Raw genomic sequence first — 17,177 nt, 5'->3', positions numbered from 1 at the left:
TTGTCTCCCCCTTAAAAGATTAACACCATCTCTTTTTTTTTTTTTTTTTTTTTTTTTTTTTGGGTGGGTCTGTTTCTAAAAAAGTCGGGATAGGTTAGAATATTGGACAGTGTTATTGCTATTTGTTTCCCAAAGGAGGAATTTTTTGTCATTTCCTGCTGTTTAGGACACCTGTGAAGAGGACAGGAAGTGAGGGAAATTTCCCCAACAGCACTCAGACTTCTATAAAAAGCAGATTCACTACCCATCCTCAGTATAACACGTTTTTTCTTGTTGAGAACTCTATTGCCTCCTTGCTGTCCTCTGAAGCTCTCACTGTGAACCCAGACTGCAGTAAAATCCAATGGCCATTCTGACCGTTCCTTGCTCTATCCAAAAATGCTTTAACTGTTCCAATAAGCAAGGAAATGCATATTAAACATGCTAAATTTTATTTTATACAGATGGCTATTTGAGAGCTCCATTGTTCTTAATTGTCCCTCTTGAAACCAAATATCTGTTTCCTGAACAGCTGTCTTACTTCTGGGCCTACATACAGTTCTGTATACATAAATGCACCATATAACCACCATAATTGTTTATAGCAGTCTTAAAGAACATACGTAGCTTGCAAAATCATAAAGTGCACTTTAAGGCTGCATAAAACCGGGGCTGGACAAATTACAGTGGAATTCAGAAGCCAGCCTGTCCAGTCTAGGAGCCAGCCGCACAACTAGAGGAAAACTCAGATGCTGTGCACAAGTTGTATGTTTTAAGAGGTTGTCGTTACCTGAATCCAAGGATTCCTCCAGCAGGTGTTTTCAGTAACTTTTCCAGCGGGCTCCAAGAGATTGTAGCCTCTAGGAACAGCCCCTCTCCATATGTTAGTACTCCATCCTCCGCAGTGGGACACATGTTGACACTTTGGCTGAATGATGTGGAAGAGGTGACCTCCTACAGTCATCAGGGACGTGATAAGGGACACTGTAGCCTCATATTGGAAGGCAGACCTTCTTGGCAGTGTTTAGTTTGGGCAGCCATACTGGCAGCTCAGCACGCCAAATTGGAGCTTTAATAGCTCGTGGTTAGAAAGGACAACAGCCTGACACTCACTGAGTAACCTGCATACGCCTCCTTCGGTCATGCTAGATCCAAGTCATAAAACTGTATTTGATAAGCTTGGAAAGAATAGATACACCATCTTCAGTAGAATGCCATCTAGTGGATGGAGTAAGCAGTGGCATGTCATGTTAACAAGTTTTAAAGGCTTGTTCACATTGGAGTTTGAAAGGTGACATTAAATGAGCCTTATGGCACTTGTTACTTTCTCCTAAAATGCTTAGTACAGGATCTTATAAGGTAGCTGCTCCCACCCATCCTCACCCACAGGTGCTGAGGGCTTCACTGATGCGCTACCCGACCTGGCGCTACCCGACCTGCCGCTTCCCTCAGGCCACACTGGCTCCAGCACTGTATTTGGTAATCGCCCTCACCATGGCAATAAATGAATAACCTGTCGGTCAACACAGCGCTATCTAGTGGATGGAGGAAGCAGCCCCAAGTCAGGTCAGCACAGTGTTCTGACTACTGTCAGCACTGGGCCCCTGTGTACAAATACAGTATGTTTTTGGGGGCAGTGGGGGAATAATAGGGGAGATGCAGAAGGAGTACTTAGGATATGTTAACTTAATCAATAAGATACTGAGCTTATTGTTATTTTGGTTATACGAAGACCTGGTTAGAAGAGAACCTTCACACAAATAAACTGGAGGTATGATGAAAACTGGTTTAATAATGGTGATCTGCGGGTTACTTAATGTGGACATACACCACATCAGGCTGCTGAGATTCTGCTTCGATCGTCCTTTTTACTCTGTTAATGCTGACCCTGGTAAGTCTCAGGACTTGCATGAAAACAGATACTGAGGTTGTGTTTGCTTATTTTCTAGAAAAAAAAAAGTTAAGCTTTCAATGACTCGTGTATAAAAAAATAAATTTATTATATGGCATTAGCCAGGCCTATCAGTGATGGTGTTCCAAATAATTAACGTGATTGAACACTTAGCAGTGATCTTGTAGCGCTAGACTATACATGTCATACTCTGGCCCCTGGGCCAAATCTGGCCCACAGAGCCATCAGATTTGGCTTGCAAGTGGTTTCCCCCACTTTGCATTAGGTTTTCCCCCACTATAGAACACCAGGGAAGCTATATTGGAAGTGAAGGACACCAAGGAACTGTATAGGGAAGGGGGGGGGGGGGGGCAATAGACACCAGGAAACTGTATAAGGGAGGAAGGACCACTAAACACCAGAATACCAGAGAACTCTATAGGGGCAGGAGGAGGCATTAGACAACAGGTAGCTGAATAGAGGAGGGCCACTAGACACCAGACAACTCTAAAAGGTAGGGGGGAAAGCGGGTAACTTAATGAGGGAGGGGGTCTACTAGACACCAAGGAACCGTATAGGGGAAGGAGGGAGGCACTAGACACCAGGGAACTATGGGAGATAGAGGTGGCCACTAGATATTCAGGTCAGCCTGCAACTTGGTCCCAGTGTTCAATTTCGGCCCACTTTGTATTTGAGTTTGACACCCCTGACTCTTGGATTCAGTTTCTGTCAGTGCTACCTGGATGAATTGTGTATACCAGTATTTTGTTCATCTGTTCTGGTTTTTGTTTCATCTGAATTCCTCTGCTGTCTCCTATGGTCTGAAAAAAAAGGCTAGTTTAATTGGCCTCCAAACAAAGTGGTTGCCGAGAGCATCTGTGTGCGTATGGTATGGATAGTAGATTGTAAGCTCCTGGGATGGAGGCTGATGGGAATAGTCAGTAAGTGCTATAAAGCAGTGCAGAGTCTGTCAGTGCATGTAAATGAACAGATTACAATTGATGGAACATATGTTGCATATAATGTTACATGCGTCTGCAGTGTACGTGTGCAGATTCCATCATTTGAAATTGATTAGCGCAGAATTTCAAGGTTTTCTTTTTCACACAGTGACAGCTCTGTATTGTGAGGAGCACATGATGCGCGTCTCCTGCCTGGAAAATGTCATCATCATGGCAGAAAGTTTCAAATTAGAGGCTATAGTGTAACACTGTATGCCCTGTTGTGTCCCCACTAACTCCTGCGCTCTTGGGTTGCCTTACTAAAGCTTTGTACAGATCTTGCTATCTGATTGTATATACTCAGATCTGCCAGCAATTTATACCCCAGTGACCAGTCCTGTGTCTTAAAGAGGAACTCTAGAGAAAGTAATGTAATGGATTCAATTACTTATTATATTAATTTATAAATTATTTACTCAATATTTGCCCATTGCAAAATCTTATTCTCCCTGATTTACTTTCTGAAATTTATCACAATTGGCAGCATGTTTAGTCCTGCCAGGTAATATCTGCAGAATGTTTGTTTACTAATAGTTCTAAAGCTAGTAGAAAACATACCTAGTCTCCCGAAATGCTTGGGGAGGGGGGAGGGTAATTTTGAATAACTAAACAGCCTAGGCTAAGCATCACTGGGAGGTTGGGGCTACATACCAATATACAACAATATATAGGAGGTTTTTCTGATGCTGAAACCAGGATAATTAGTGGAAAAGTGGATATCTTGAATAATGTACTGCGTCACGTGACTACTACGCTTCCTCCTTCAACCCGGAAGGAGGAAGTGTTTGTAGTCACGTGACGGCGGCTTGGAACGCAGCGTGGGACGGGTTAAAGAAGAAGGCTATTGGGTAAGTTTAGCCCCAGCCCATCCCCCCGCCCCCGCCCACACCCGCTCAGGTGCAGTAATTAGAGGATGAAATCTGAATGAAACCAACGACCCCTCGCACCCAGGCCATCGCTTCTTTAGTCGGCTCCCCTCGAGACGGAGACTCCGGTTCCGGTCCATCTTCCCCAAGACCTCAAGGCATAAGAACAGTTTCTTTCCCTCGGCTGTCAACCTTCTGAACTCACTCCACGTAACTGACCATCCCCACACCACAACACCATGCCGGCACTGAGGCACTCTACACATAGACGGCGCTCTAGCTCAAGCTGACTTTTTTTTGGGTTGTTTTTGGATGTTTTTGTGTTGTAACTTATGCTACATTGTCTCTCTCTGCATCTGGTATAATGTTGTGTTCCTTTATGACTGCTTGATTTGTCCTGTATCTGTATCTATATCCTGTATCAGTCCCCTGTACGTGCCAAGCCCAATTCCGGGCACGACCCAGTCGTGCTTGGCGATACTAAAGATTCTGATTTTATCCAAATTTTATCCGGAGCTCATCCCTGATCAACATAGAAGTCAGGCAACTGGTATTGTTTATTAGAGAATGAAGATGGCAGCTACCGCATTCCACGCACTTTAGGTTCCCTTTAAATCCCCTCTCGGGATATGGCTGTTTCTGGGCGCAGCAATGGACAGTGTATCTTTCTCTTATGGATGGGCGAGAGAAAACCCTGCAGTGGTTTGTGTGTCTGCTCAGTCTATAGTCCATAATAATGATATCACTCTCTCCCATGTGGTCTCTCCAATATTTTCTCCTTTCTATGTTATGGAGATTTCACATGGGAGAGGGTGACATCACTGTATGGCTGTGTAATGGTGGCAGGAGGGGGGAGATATCTTATTGCTGGAGGTCCCGAGAGGTGCGAGATGTCATGTTATATAGCCTTTCAGCCTCTATGTAAGTTACATTTCTGGTTGACTTTGACTTTTAAGTCCAACTTCAGTCTCGGATGTTTTCCAAGTTCCATGTAGACACTATTGAGCAAACCGCTTTTGTTTGTGTGAAAGATCCTTCTAATGTTTGTCACTTTATGGAATCCTTTATGAGACGGCTATCCCAGCGTTCATTGCAGCCTCCCACTGCGCAGCTACTCCCGCTAACGATTTATTTCTCTTGTACTTTGTCTCGGCATTTATTGTGCTTTCAGCTTAGGTAAAAGCCTTGAAAGATGCTGATTGTGCACAGCAGCCGGCAGGTGCGTACGTGGGATGCCATCCGCCCTTGAGGTGCTGCTTGGGGTGGTTTTCTATCCCTCGGTATATCTGTGTTATCCCCAAAGGACCCTAGATTGCCATGGGAGGATTTTTTTTCTCTTGCCAGCAGCAAGTGGCGGTTTTTTGACAGATAGACTCCTGGGAAAACAAGCACCGAGCGGCTTGTGTTAATATGGGTTTATATGGAGGAGATCAAGCTGTTCATGGCTGAAAATATTTGTTTTCCTTTTCACTGTCTGTTTGATATTTTTTTTGCACCCCCATTCTCTGTCCATCAAAGCATCTCCCACAAGCAGTTGGCTGGAGTGGACATATTTGGCCAGTTGGTTCGTCCCCAGAAACTGTGGAGGAGTACATATTGCCCTCTGCCGCATCCATTGGCACAGGTGGTGGTCCGAATAGTAAAATATCAGTAATCAATATAAAAGAAATGTATAAATATTTTACTATGCACTACCCAGCATTCATTCCACCCTCTACCGTCTGCTATAAGTGCCTAATCTTAACTCCCTCTCTCTCATCCCACCTATTGCCTAAAAGTAAGACCTTCTACCTAACTCCTAAACCCTTTTTAAGTGCTTAAAGTGAACCTCCGGACTAAAAATCGACTCAGCAGCACTGAAAAGGCTTTGTGTTTCTTTAACAGTTTCACAGCATCAGAACTTTCTCTTATACAAGCCTCATTTTTAGCTGCACAGAAGAAAACTGCCCAGGCTTTTTTCCCCTGATGCTGTGCAAAGCATGATGGGATTTCTGATTTTGTTGATCTCATTCTGCTGTTTTGGTGCAATTTTTACTTTTTAAATTTTGAATTTGACATTTGAAGCCTAGCGTGTGCAGCTGGGAGGGGTTATCAGCACACAGGACAGTTGGAACTGTGTCTCCTGCTCCTTGTCACCTCCTTTCAACCAAAAAGATGGCTGCCTGCATGACAAAGTTGGCAGCCCCCATTAATCACAAACATTTGCCTGTTCTTTTAAAACAGGGTGGGTAAGAGATTATATTACCTATCTATTCTAATTAACATAACTAATGTAACTTGATGACAGTATGTTTGTTTAGGCTTTAGTTCCTCTTTAACCTTAGACCGGATATGTTGGAAAAAATCGATCTGGCAGGTAAATCTGGCAGAAAATTGTATCATGTGTATCTAGAATTAGAGGTAATTTTTTGGGGACACGGCTTACTCAGCTGTTGAGCATGTTTTTTAAGATTTTGCCCTGAACTTGAGTCTTTAGGTCTCTTTTATAATACTGTGCTTGAGGAAACAAGATCTGTTTATATACATCGGGATGGTATTTGGGAGAAAGGTTTGCACCCTCTTGTGGATTTTTGGGGAAAAAAATGGCTACATTAGTTTCAGAAATGTGCCACAAGGCAACACAAAAAGCATAATGTGGAACGAGTATACAGTGTAAAGAGTGTAACCTTTCCATAAATAACCTTTTTAAAATATATAGCGGCTTTAAAAATAGCTAGTCTTCTCATATAGTGCTCAGCTATATATAAATAGCCATCTGAAGTTGTTCTCTAGAGTAACCTGCATCCTGGACAACCCCAGTGTGAAAATATAATTGGGCTGCTGGAGGAGGAGCCAAAAGTTCTGCATCAAGATAAAGCCATGCTTGAACTGTGCAGAGTAGACCTGAGAGGACAGGTCCAGGACCTCTGTTACAGTGCAATGAAGTAGCAGAGCAAGAAGAGGTCACAGAGTCCCTACTCCAGTCACCGCAACTACTATGCTCACCACCTAGTTTTTGAAGAACACTTCCAAACAGCCCAATAACAGGGAGTATGGGGCACATATCAAACTTTTGTTCTTCTGTCCTTTATTCCCCCACAACAACCCCCCCCCCTCCCCCACCACCCAGGCCATTCCACCTGTAGAGTAAGTAGAAGTCTTGCGTGAACGAATGTAGAATTCTAAGTCTGCAGTATTCAGTATCGGAGCAATTGATGGACGGAGCAGATGAAGAATATCACAGAGGCAGGTTTAATCAGGAGTGTAAAGTAGGGCTTCGAAATCACCTTGAGTAATTCTCGTTCCTGGGTCTGAAAATCGCGCAGCGGTGGAGACGAGACACCCAAGATGCGGCGTCTCCTCTGAAATTTACCAGTCTCCATGCAAATGTAATCAGTGTGTGTTCCTGATCAGGCAGTCGAGTGGGGAGCCGATCTGTGATCTCAGCAATGTTTGGGTTGAGTATCTACTTTGTCGTCTTCTCCCAGTTTCTGAATGAGGCCTATTTGTAGCTTCATGAACTGGCTTGTTAGAATTTTTTTTTTCTTTCCTCTTAACCATTTAATGGGCTTCTTTACAACCCATCGCCAAGCACAGACCTAAGTGTACTATTCAGCATAGTACACAGAGTACCCAAGTGTTGTTTTTTGTTCAATAGCGCTGCAGCTAAAAATCCAGTTTTCAAAATGTGGGCGTGTGTGTATGTAAGAAGTGCCGCGAAGGAGCTGAAAGCTCACTGCATGCATGGGAGGCCTATTACTTTTTGGCTCCGCATGATCATACTACTCAGACTTCAAAGAAGCTCTCTGAAAAGTTTTCAGCCTGTAGCCCAGAAATGATCCATGCAGGAATTGACTGGTTAAAGGAAACCTGAAGTGAGAGGCCTATGGAGGCTGCCATATTTATTTCCTTAAAGTTGCCAGTTGCCTGGCAGGGCGGATTTCGTACGGGTCGGGGGTAGACGACGATGAAACCTCTACAGGGTGAGACTGGCACTAGGGGATTTATATCATGGTGGCAACACTCGCCAAGGGCTTAGGGCAGTGATGGCTAACCTTGGCACTCCAGCTGTGGTGGAACTACAAGTCCCATGAGGCATTGCAATTCACTGACAGCTCTAAGCATAACTCGGGGAGGCAGAGACATGATGGGATTTGTAGTTTTGTCACAGCTGGAGTGCCAGGATTAGCCATCACTGGCTTAGGGGATCCTAGTAGCTGTTTAGTTATCTGTTGCTAGGGAGGGGTCACCGTGGCTGCACTTGATATGACACCTGGGAGATGGGCTCTCTGGCCGTCAATTATGTGAGGAGCTGAGACAAAGACTTCCTGTTCCCTAGGCAGAAATTTGTTCCGCTTAGAGCTGTGTAATTCAAATGATAGTCTATAGCAGTATGGAAATGCACTTAGAGCCACTGAACTGCAGAGAGGTGCAGCAGGTGCCCTAGCCGCTAATGGGCCTTAGGCAAGGGTCTACACTGCCTACAGCTCTTTCAAATCTGTGTCTGTGATTTCTAGTCATGCGCCAAGTCATGTAACTATTTTAAGACATTATTTTTTACTGTAGATGTCAGACGGTGTATTTTGCTATGAGTTTCGGCCTTTCAGTAATTGGTCTTTCACAAGTTCTTGTATTTTGCCTGAGCTGTAAAATGCAGCAGAAGACATAAAACCGTTGTGTGTACGGCCGCTCAGAAGAGCTCCGCTGGTTTTTGTACCCAAACGAATGACGTAGCTTCACCTCCGCGTCATTTCACAAAGCCAAAAGCCCCTTTCGGTGAAAAGAAAATACATTTCTGAATAATAACTCTAATTGTGCCCTCGCTGGAACTGCAGCGTAGCTCCTTTTAAGGAGAGAAAGATAATGAAATGGAATGTAAAAAGTGAATCAAGCACTTATTTGCTGAAAGAAAAAGAAAATGATGTGTTATTTGCAAGTCGATAAAACAATAGCAGATTCATAAGTGCCGCAATACTCATAAATTGGGTGTAATTTCTCCCCACCATGTGATGTCCATTATACGCTGCAATTGCACAGCGGTGAATTCTCAGCTGCGTCTGGAAGCGATTTTATTAATCAGCCACAAAAGAATTCCTCATATAGAATCCAGTATTTGTGTGTATTTTTTCCTTCCTTTTGATCAGTTGGCGTCATTTTGATCCTGTAAGAACGGTAAACACGGGGGGCTGACAGGGTCACCTTCTAAGCCGGACATACTGTATGTGGTCATTGACTTTGATGGAAATACGTTTTCCCACAGTCTGCCTGTATCATGTACCCAAACATTCTGAGATGGGAAAGAGTTATGCCTTTAATGGCTTATTTTTTAATTGATTGATCCTCATTATTGCATATTTAAAGAAAACCTGAACTGAAAATTAAAAGTCAAAATAAGCATACACAAGTCATACTTACCTTCCATGTAATCTACTCCTCAGTGTCTTTCTCCTCTCCCGCGTCCTGTTTGTTCACTGTGATCAAGGGAATTTTCCGTCCTCCATTTTGAAAATGGCCATTACCCATAACAGCTTTCTGGTCAGCACACTGTTAAACTGTAACATCGCCCACTTCAGCCATAAGGAAACATGGACATTACCTGGTACATCAATTTTCCTCTCAGCTATAACTGACAGCAACTGATATTTTATTGACAGCAACTGATATATTTCAGATCTGACAAAATGTTGTCAGAACTGGAAGGGATTATTGTCAGAAGAAAATGGTGAGCTTCTGAGAGGAACTGATGGCAAGGTAACTATGTAATGTTCATTTGAAGTTACCTCCTGCATTTATTTTAAATATTTTTACTCAGTACAGGTTCTCTTTAAAGGAGAAGGGTGCATTTTAAAGGGAGTCTGAAGCCAATTTGAAATAAAATAAATCAGATACCTAAGGAGAGGGAAGGCTCTGGGTCCTATGAAGTCTTCCCATTCCTCTCACGGTCCCCACATTTCAGAGCTGTCTCCCCTGTTGGCAGTCTTGAAAGTCTATGGGAGCCCGAGTACTCCCAAAGACGGGCTGCTCTGTACTGAGCATGTGCGAGCACACATTCCCGTGCTGTACGGAGACGCCAGTCTGGAGGAGCACTCAGGCTCCCAAAGACTTCCAAGGACTCCAACCCAATGGTTGGAGATTGCCAATGGAGGAGCCAGCGCTGGAATGCGGGGACAGTGAGAGGAACGGAAAGGCTACAGGACCCAGAGCCTTCCCTCTCCTCTGTGTGTGTGTCTGAACCACACACCTGAAACAAGCGTATGACAAATGCAGTGAAACTTTAGTCGGAACTCCTGATCTTCATGCTTGTTCTGGGTTTATGGCTAAAAGTATTAGCAGAATAGTCAGGCGATCTGCATTGTTTAAAAGGAAATACATTGGCAGCACGGTGGTGTAGTGGTTAGCACTTTTGCATTGCAGCACTGGGTCCCCAGTATGAATCCCAGCCCGGTCAACATCTGCAAGGAGTTTGTATGTTGTCCCCGTGTTCATGTGGGTTTCCACCAGGTCATCCGGTTTCCTCTAACAGAGACAATATATTCTGTACAGCGCTGCGGAAGATGTTGGCGCTATATAAAACCTATATATTAAAACCCCTGTGTCTCTGCGTCTTCCGGTGCCCCTGCTACCAGACCTGACAGTTTGCTGTCTGTGAACCTCATTGCGTTGTGGGAAATAACAGCTTTTTCCAACTGCTAAGCAAGTAACATCTCCCTGTGTGCATATACTTCGGACATCAGTGGGGGACAGGCGAGCAGGATGTGTCTGTGCACACGTTGTGGGGAAGTAGCGGCCGTGGCCAAGCGCCCGTTTTTACTAGTACTAAACAATAATAAATATGGCAGCCTCCATATATCTCTTGCTTCATATAATGTAACAGCTTATACTGTATTTATTAGGAATGCCGTGTCTTGATCCTAAAAACTGTGTAAAATAGTGTAATTAAATAGCTGGGCACCATTTTAGGTTATTTTGAAATAAAAGTACATGGATACCTATAACTCTTCCATCATCCGCAGAACACCAGTGCTGGGTGGAGCAGCCCTCTCAGATAACTAAGTATGGCCTGCGCTCCTCACCCCTCCGCTGGTTCTCTTATAGGTCCCATTTAGCAGATCTCATCTCTCCTGGCCTGCTGTGTGATCTCTCCTACTTCATATTCATGCTGCCGCTATTATCACCCTTCTCTGCACGCTGCTCTGTGCTGGGGAATTACAGGTTTAATGAGCCCCTTTCTGCTACATTACATGTGAATATTTAGGGATGGGAATTTTGTCTAAGCAGACAAGAGGTGCGCAGGATAAAGATCTGCAGCCACAGCGCTCACAGGCTAAAGAGAAGCTACGCTCAGACACTTTCATACTTAAATGATTTCCTGAAGTGTGGTAGTTTGAGAGTGGGCAGGACCATCTGTTATACTTCCTTGCTTGGTGGCTGCTTTTTCGAACACAAGCAGCAGGGTTAAGTGAAGCTGCTCCTATTGCAGATTTACTGTTTTTCCTCACTGGACTATGCTTCATTCAACTGCAAAACAAACAAACAGAAATAAAAGCATTTTAAACCTTTCTGCCAACCACACTGTCATCAGCAGTGTTTTCTAAGCCAAATGGAAGTGCTTTTGCTTGTGTTTTGCATTAGAGTACAGTTCCATTGCCTTGTTAGCATAGATAAAGCACTGGTTTAGTAATTCTTGAAATGAAAAATAAAAAAGGGACCTTTAGAAAAGTGAATAACATTTGTATGTTATTTACCCATGTATATCCCATGGGAATGCTTTGATGGAAACCAGTATTGTGAAGCCTGTGGAGGGGACCCATTGCTGCCTGTCTTGAAAATATTACTTTTAATACTGATCTCCACGTTCTGCATACTTGTTCCAGATGTGCGATTTGAACATATGAATCCTAAAAATTCCAGGAATGTTTTTTTGTTATTTTAGACAGCATGATAAGAATCTCTTTTGGATTTTCATTGCTGCCATTTTTTGTCCAAAGTGGCTTGAAGTGTTAGAGAAATGTGATCAGCAGGACAACCGGACAACTAGCGTTGTTTAAAGTGAACCTGTGTTTGACAGCTTATGGAGTCAAACATGCCAGTCTTCACTATGCCATCCAGTTTTTCTTTCCTGTGCCTTCTCTGAGATGCTGGCGCACAGTGTAAACAGGGCCTTAGTGATGGAGAAAAGGGCAGTATAAATTACAACCCAGACCTGAGTTCTAAACACTAAACAGTTGAACAAAGGTTTACTTTAAAAATTGCTGATCAGCTGTCTTATTGATCCTGTGCTTATAGTACTTTAAGCAAACACTACCTGTATGCTTGCTGCTGGTGATTCAAACACAACTGAAGATCAGCAGGGCAGCCAGGCAATCTGTATTTTTTAATAGAAAATAGAAATGGCAGCCTCAGGGCCGGCCCTACACTTTTTGCCACCTGAGGCAAATTTCTAAAAAATTGCTGCTGCCGCCCCCCCCCCCTCCTGGGGAGGGGGGCCGCCGAGCTGGAGGGGTAGCAGGCAGGACGGGGGTATTTGGCCTAGCGGCGGGGAGGGGGGTCGGACCCCCCCTCCCTCGCCTGGGTCCCCCGATCTGCGCTCCCCTCCAGCCTTACATAGTGAAGCAGCCAGCCGCTACTCGTACGATGCACAGGCGGGGAGGACTCACCTCTTCCCAGCGTGCGCTCCACTGACGTCACTTCCTGCAGCGTTGCAGGAAGTGACGTCAGTGGAGCGCACGCTGGAACGAGGAAGAGGTGAGTCCTCCCCGCCCGTGCCTCTTACGAGTAGCGGCTGGCTGCTTCACTATGTAAGGCTGGAGGGGAGCGCAGATCGGGGGACCCAGGCGAGGGAGGTGGGGGTCCGACCCCCCTCCCCGCCGCTAGGCCCAATACCCCCGTCCTGCCCGCTACCCCTCCAGCTCGGCGGCCGGCTCCCCGCACCCAAGGACGGGCGGGTGCCGCCCCTAGAAAGATGCCGCCTGAGGCAAAAGTTTCACCCCGCCTCATGAGCGGGCCGGGCCTGGGCAGCCTCCACATCCGTCTTAGTATAGAGCCACATTAAGTTTTACAGGAAAAATAACGACTCCCTCCATATCCCCCCCCCCAAAAAAAATGCAACTATATAACAAAACAAGAGCATCCAATCAGATCTCCAGAAAGTGTGTGAAATGGCATCAATAATAGAACATATCATAGGGACAAGTACGCCTTGCAGCGCTGGGTCCCCGGTCCACACCCCAGCCAGGGAGCTATCTGAACTTAGTTTGTATGATGTTCTCATATCTGTGTGGGTTTTCTCTAAACACTCCGGTTTCCTCCCACATCCCAATACAGTACAGATTAGTTAATTGGCTTCCTCCTAAAAAAAATTGGCCCTAGACTACAATACATACACAATACTATACATACAATTAGATTGTGAGCCCCTCTGAGGGACAGTTAAGTGACAAGACCATAAACTCTGTACACTGCTGCAGAACATGTTGGCACTATATAAATACTAAATAATAATGCGGTTTCTAGCAAGTGCCTGTGATAATCATGTATGTGATATTCATGTGTGCGCTGCTCTGACACACGTCTCTGCTCTGTTTCAGGTCACGCGTGTTCCGGTGGAGAGCTGTGAGCAGTATGAGAGCTGTGACACCTGCCTGGGCTCCCGGGACCCTCACTGTGGCTGGTGTGTTCTGCACAACACGTAAGTATATGCTCCATATCTCCTCAGGGGAGCCGCTGCCGCATCTCTGGCCTGCTGTTACTGACAGCCCCTTTCAGTCTTCCGCTTTAAATAGCAGCAGCCTCCTCCCTCCTGAGCCTCCACCGACTGCTCGCGAGTCCCATGGGAGGCCTGCGAAGCGCAGAGCGGTAATTTAGGCCAGGTGTAGAAAGGACACAGCTCCCATATATTCCTCCGCAGCCGATGTTTCCTGCAGGAACCTGAGCATGATAAAATGGCTGCATGAAGGCACATTTGTCATACGGAGCAGGTGGCCATTCTTAGAAAGCTGTGTTATTTGTGAGAATTAAAGGGAAACCACTATACAGATAATACTGATGTATACAATTTAGAGGATCAGTCAACCAACACTTGACAATTCAGTATTTCGTAACTGGCAAAAAATGACCAGTTTCTATCTTTCTGTGACTTTGCTGGTGAGATCTCTGTACTCCTGAGTTCCCATTTCTGCTCACCGGCCCCAGCTAATGCAAGAGGCACCACTCCACCTGCTTGCTAGATTTCTGTTTGATTTTATATTCTGAATAATGCAGAAGAATAAGTGGGGACACTTAGGACTTCGAAGTCACGCTGATGCGGCTCGATTGATAAGATCCGACAGGACGGATCTCCGCACCGCCGATTCCCTGCTCGCTCCCCGCGAGGGGACAATGGCAGGGAATCGAGCGGAAGATAAGCGGCGCCGGCGGGGACGAGCGGGGAATCGAATGCAGCGCGGGGACGTGGCGGGCACGCGGAAGAGGCGATCCGGCGGCTAATCGAGCCGCCGGATCGCAGCCTCATCTACCCGTGTAGATGAGGCTTTACAGCGGACCTGAACTCAGAACTCCCTCTCTGCACTAAAAGATAAGCAACAGCATAATAACCTTCAAAGAAAAGAATTTCTTTGTTACAGCTTATACAAGTCCTGCAATAAATCTGCAGTTTGTCTACTTTCTGCTTTCATGGAAGCAGACATAGGATTAACATTCTGTGTTTACAAATTAGCTGCTCTGCTGAGGCAGACAGCTGAGAGATCAAATTACACTTGTGATTAGTCACATGAGGAGGGATTAGACAGGCTAAGCTCTCTAAATGCATACAAGGTGCATTTTTCTCTGTTTGCCTTCTGTCCTGTGCAAGAGTTCAGGTCCACTAGCAGTCCGACTGTACACATAGGTAGGATCAGTGGCCTACAGTGGTGATCCGAAGTGGCAGTAATTTGAATTTATCTCCACCCCGCCCCACTGAAGTCTTATTGGGTTCTCAATTTTCATAATGGCGAGTGCTGTTTATTGATTTATAAAGTGGAAATCAAATAAATATAAACGGCTCAGATTGGAAATGTGTGCGGATGGGATGTGTAATCTGAAAGAGGTCATTAGTGGGCAGGTTAAGCTGACCACCACCTCTTATACATGGATACGTTGCAGAGTGCCCTTTATTTTTGCTGAAAGTGGAATTAATCTCAGAACGTCCTCTCTGCTCTGAAAGAATAACCACAGCATGATAACATTTCTGTGAACAAATTCTTGAATTCTTCATTACAATATATAGGAATCCTAAAAAAAATGGGTTTACTTGGTTTCACCTCTGCAGGGAGCACTGAGAGGGTCAAACCTTAGTGTTCACTTTATGGAGAGAACTGCCTTGGCAGAGCTCTTCAGCAGTCTATTCACAGTCACTGATGAGAACTAATTAGGCAGTTGATCTGCATAAACAAATACAGAGAACAAATGTTTCTTCATTAGCTCTATGTGAAGTAAAGACTTTTCATTGTGTGCTGTGCAAGAGTTTGGGTCCATTTGTAATTAACAGCACTTGTAATGTGATCAGCACATCACCTTGTTTATAAGTGAGCTCCTTAGCTCAGTCAGTACTGCTCTACAGGTGTCATTACTCTGCTGGGGTAGACATAACATTGCATGGAGCACGGCTTCATCCTGACATGGTCACTGTTTAGGTTAGTTTTAAAACCCCTCATAGATGTTTGATCCAGTAAACCAGCCTTGCCCAGCATCCATCACATGGCCTCTTTGTTTAAAATGGACCTAAACTTAGAGCTTAGGTAGCTTTGAGGCTGGCAGTAGATAATCTTGCAATAAACTAGCACTAAGTACGAGATGTTCAGATGACTGCTGGTAATCTCTGCACAGAACGCTGCATTTAGGGTTTATGGAGGGATTAGATCTATTTTCTGTGTCTAATGCTCCAGAAGCGATGTGCACTTGGCAGGGTTAGTTGAAAACAAAGCGCAGGCTGACTCTTAACCTGAGACACTATCGAGGCTATGACAATGGCCGCATCTTCCCTGGCAGGTGACAACGCGCGGTAATCCTGGGTCACTGGGAAAATTACATGTTACTGCCAAACCAGAATACAAAGTTGTGCCGTAATATTCCCAGCCGTAAAGTGTAGGTGCCATTAAAACTACACTTCACTGATGCAAAGGGCACATGGCATGATTACTACATAGACTTTTGTTTAAAAGCCTTGCTTGTGAAATAAAAGGACCACTATCACAAAAAATGGCAACATTTAGAATTCATATTTTTAAGGAGTGTATTTCTCCCAGAGTAAAACGCACTATTTCACTAGTTACTTTTCTCCTATGTTGCTGTTACTAGGCAGTAAATAGCTGACCGATCTGACAGGGTTTGGACTAGTCCATCTACTCATGGGGGAATATTTATCTTTACTAAATCATCCCCTGTAACGGACCTATAGAAGGATGCCTGCCGGCTTCCCTACTCGCTTGCCCTCTTTTATGGTTGTTGAACCAAGCAACTGCCATTCAGTAAGAGTTTTTGAATACCCTGAAAATTCCCCATGAGGAGATGGACGACTACTAAACGTGACAGATCTGTCAGATGAGTTGACTTAAATACTTAAGTTTTCCTTTACGGTAATTATCTTAAATGTCTATTGGTGTCCTCTAATTTCCCTTATCATCACTGTAGCCCTCCATGTTTATCTCCCCTGTAGCCATCCACCAAATAAGAACGGTATTCCTTGATTCCCACAGTTTTGGTCCGTTCTGTCCCCTGTGCCACCTCCATACAGCTCGACCAAGAGCTGACCAGCATGCCTGAACATCAATCCCTCCAAAATGGACAACGTAAACCATCTATAAAGCTTGCTCTGACCAACAGCAAGTGCGTAGGCTTATGATAGCTGTACATTCATTGATTTATTTTTTTTGACTGATTCAGTTGCTTCAATCGAATCTGCCTGTTATCTGTTGACCTCAGCATGCCTGGTCAGTCTTCTTTTGATCAATTATAAGCAGTTAATCTATTGAAAGGGTAATCAGGCTTATTGGAAATCTTAGTCAAGGTGGTTGGGGGAGGGTTGGGAGGACCAAATGCCATATTGCATTTAATGCAGTGAGTGGGACAGCATTAGCAGTTGGTTTTGACCAGATTAATGCTGAATGAAAATTGAATGGACAAAATAGCATACATGATCACTACAAGTCAATTGATTTTTGATTGAAGAGCAATTTATAAGTCGCTGGATCAGGCCGCTATCTACCCATGGTTAGCATTAATAAATCTCTAGTCTTCTTGCAGGGATTTGATCACAGTACAGTATTGCTAAGCAAGACTCCTAACCATAAGCTTGCCATTGGATAGCTAAATCCCAAGTATGGCCGCGCCCATATATGTCTTCACAAGTTATATAACGGAACAAATGCTGTAAAAAGCTCTGCTTTATGTGTGAGATCACTGGATCTTTCCTTCCTTACGCGCCCA

General features: G+C 44.6%; 1 protein-coding gene across 11 annotated transcripts in view; it reads left to right on the top strand.

The window, feature by feature from the left end:
• PLXNA1 (plexin A1) overlaps positions 1–17,177 on the top strand; it is a 508,150-nt gene that overhangs the window by 287,714 nt on the left and 203,259 nt on the right. For all 11 annotated transcript variants that reach the window (XM_068253084.1, XM_068253090.1, XM_068253089.1 and 8 more), the window contains one exon: positions 13,304–13,404. In XM_068253084.1, the coding sequence (XP_068109185.1) occupies positions 13,304–13,404 (101 nt within the window). The remainder of the gene's footprint in view (positions 1–13,303; positions 13,405–17,177) is intronic.

The sequence above is a fragment of the Hyperolius riggenbachi genome, chromosome 9, assembly GCF_040937935.1.
Source record: "Hyperolius riggenbachi isolate aHypRig1 chromosome 9, aHypRig1.pri, whole genome shotgun sequence".
Lineage (NCBI taxonomy): Eukaryota > Metazoa > Chordata > Amphibia > Anura > Hyperoliidae > Hyperolius > Hyperolius riggenbachi.
This window is presented reverse-complemented; position numbering and strand designations above follow the sequence as displayed.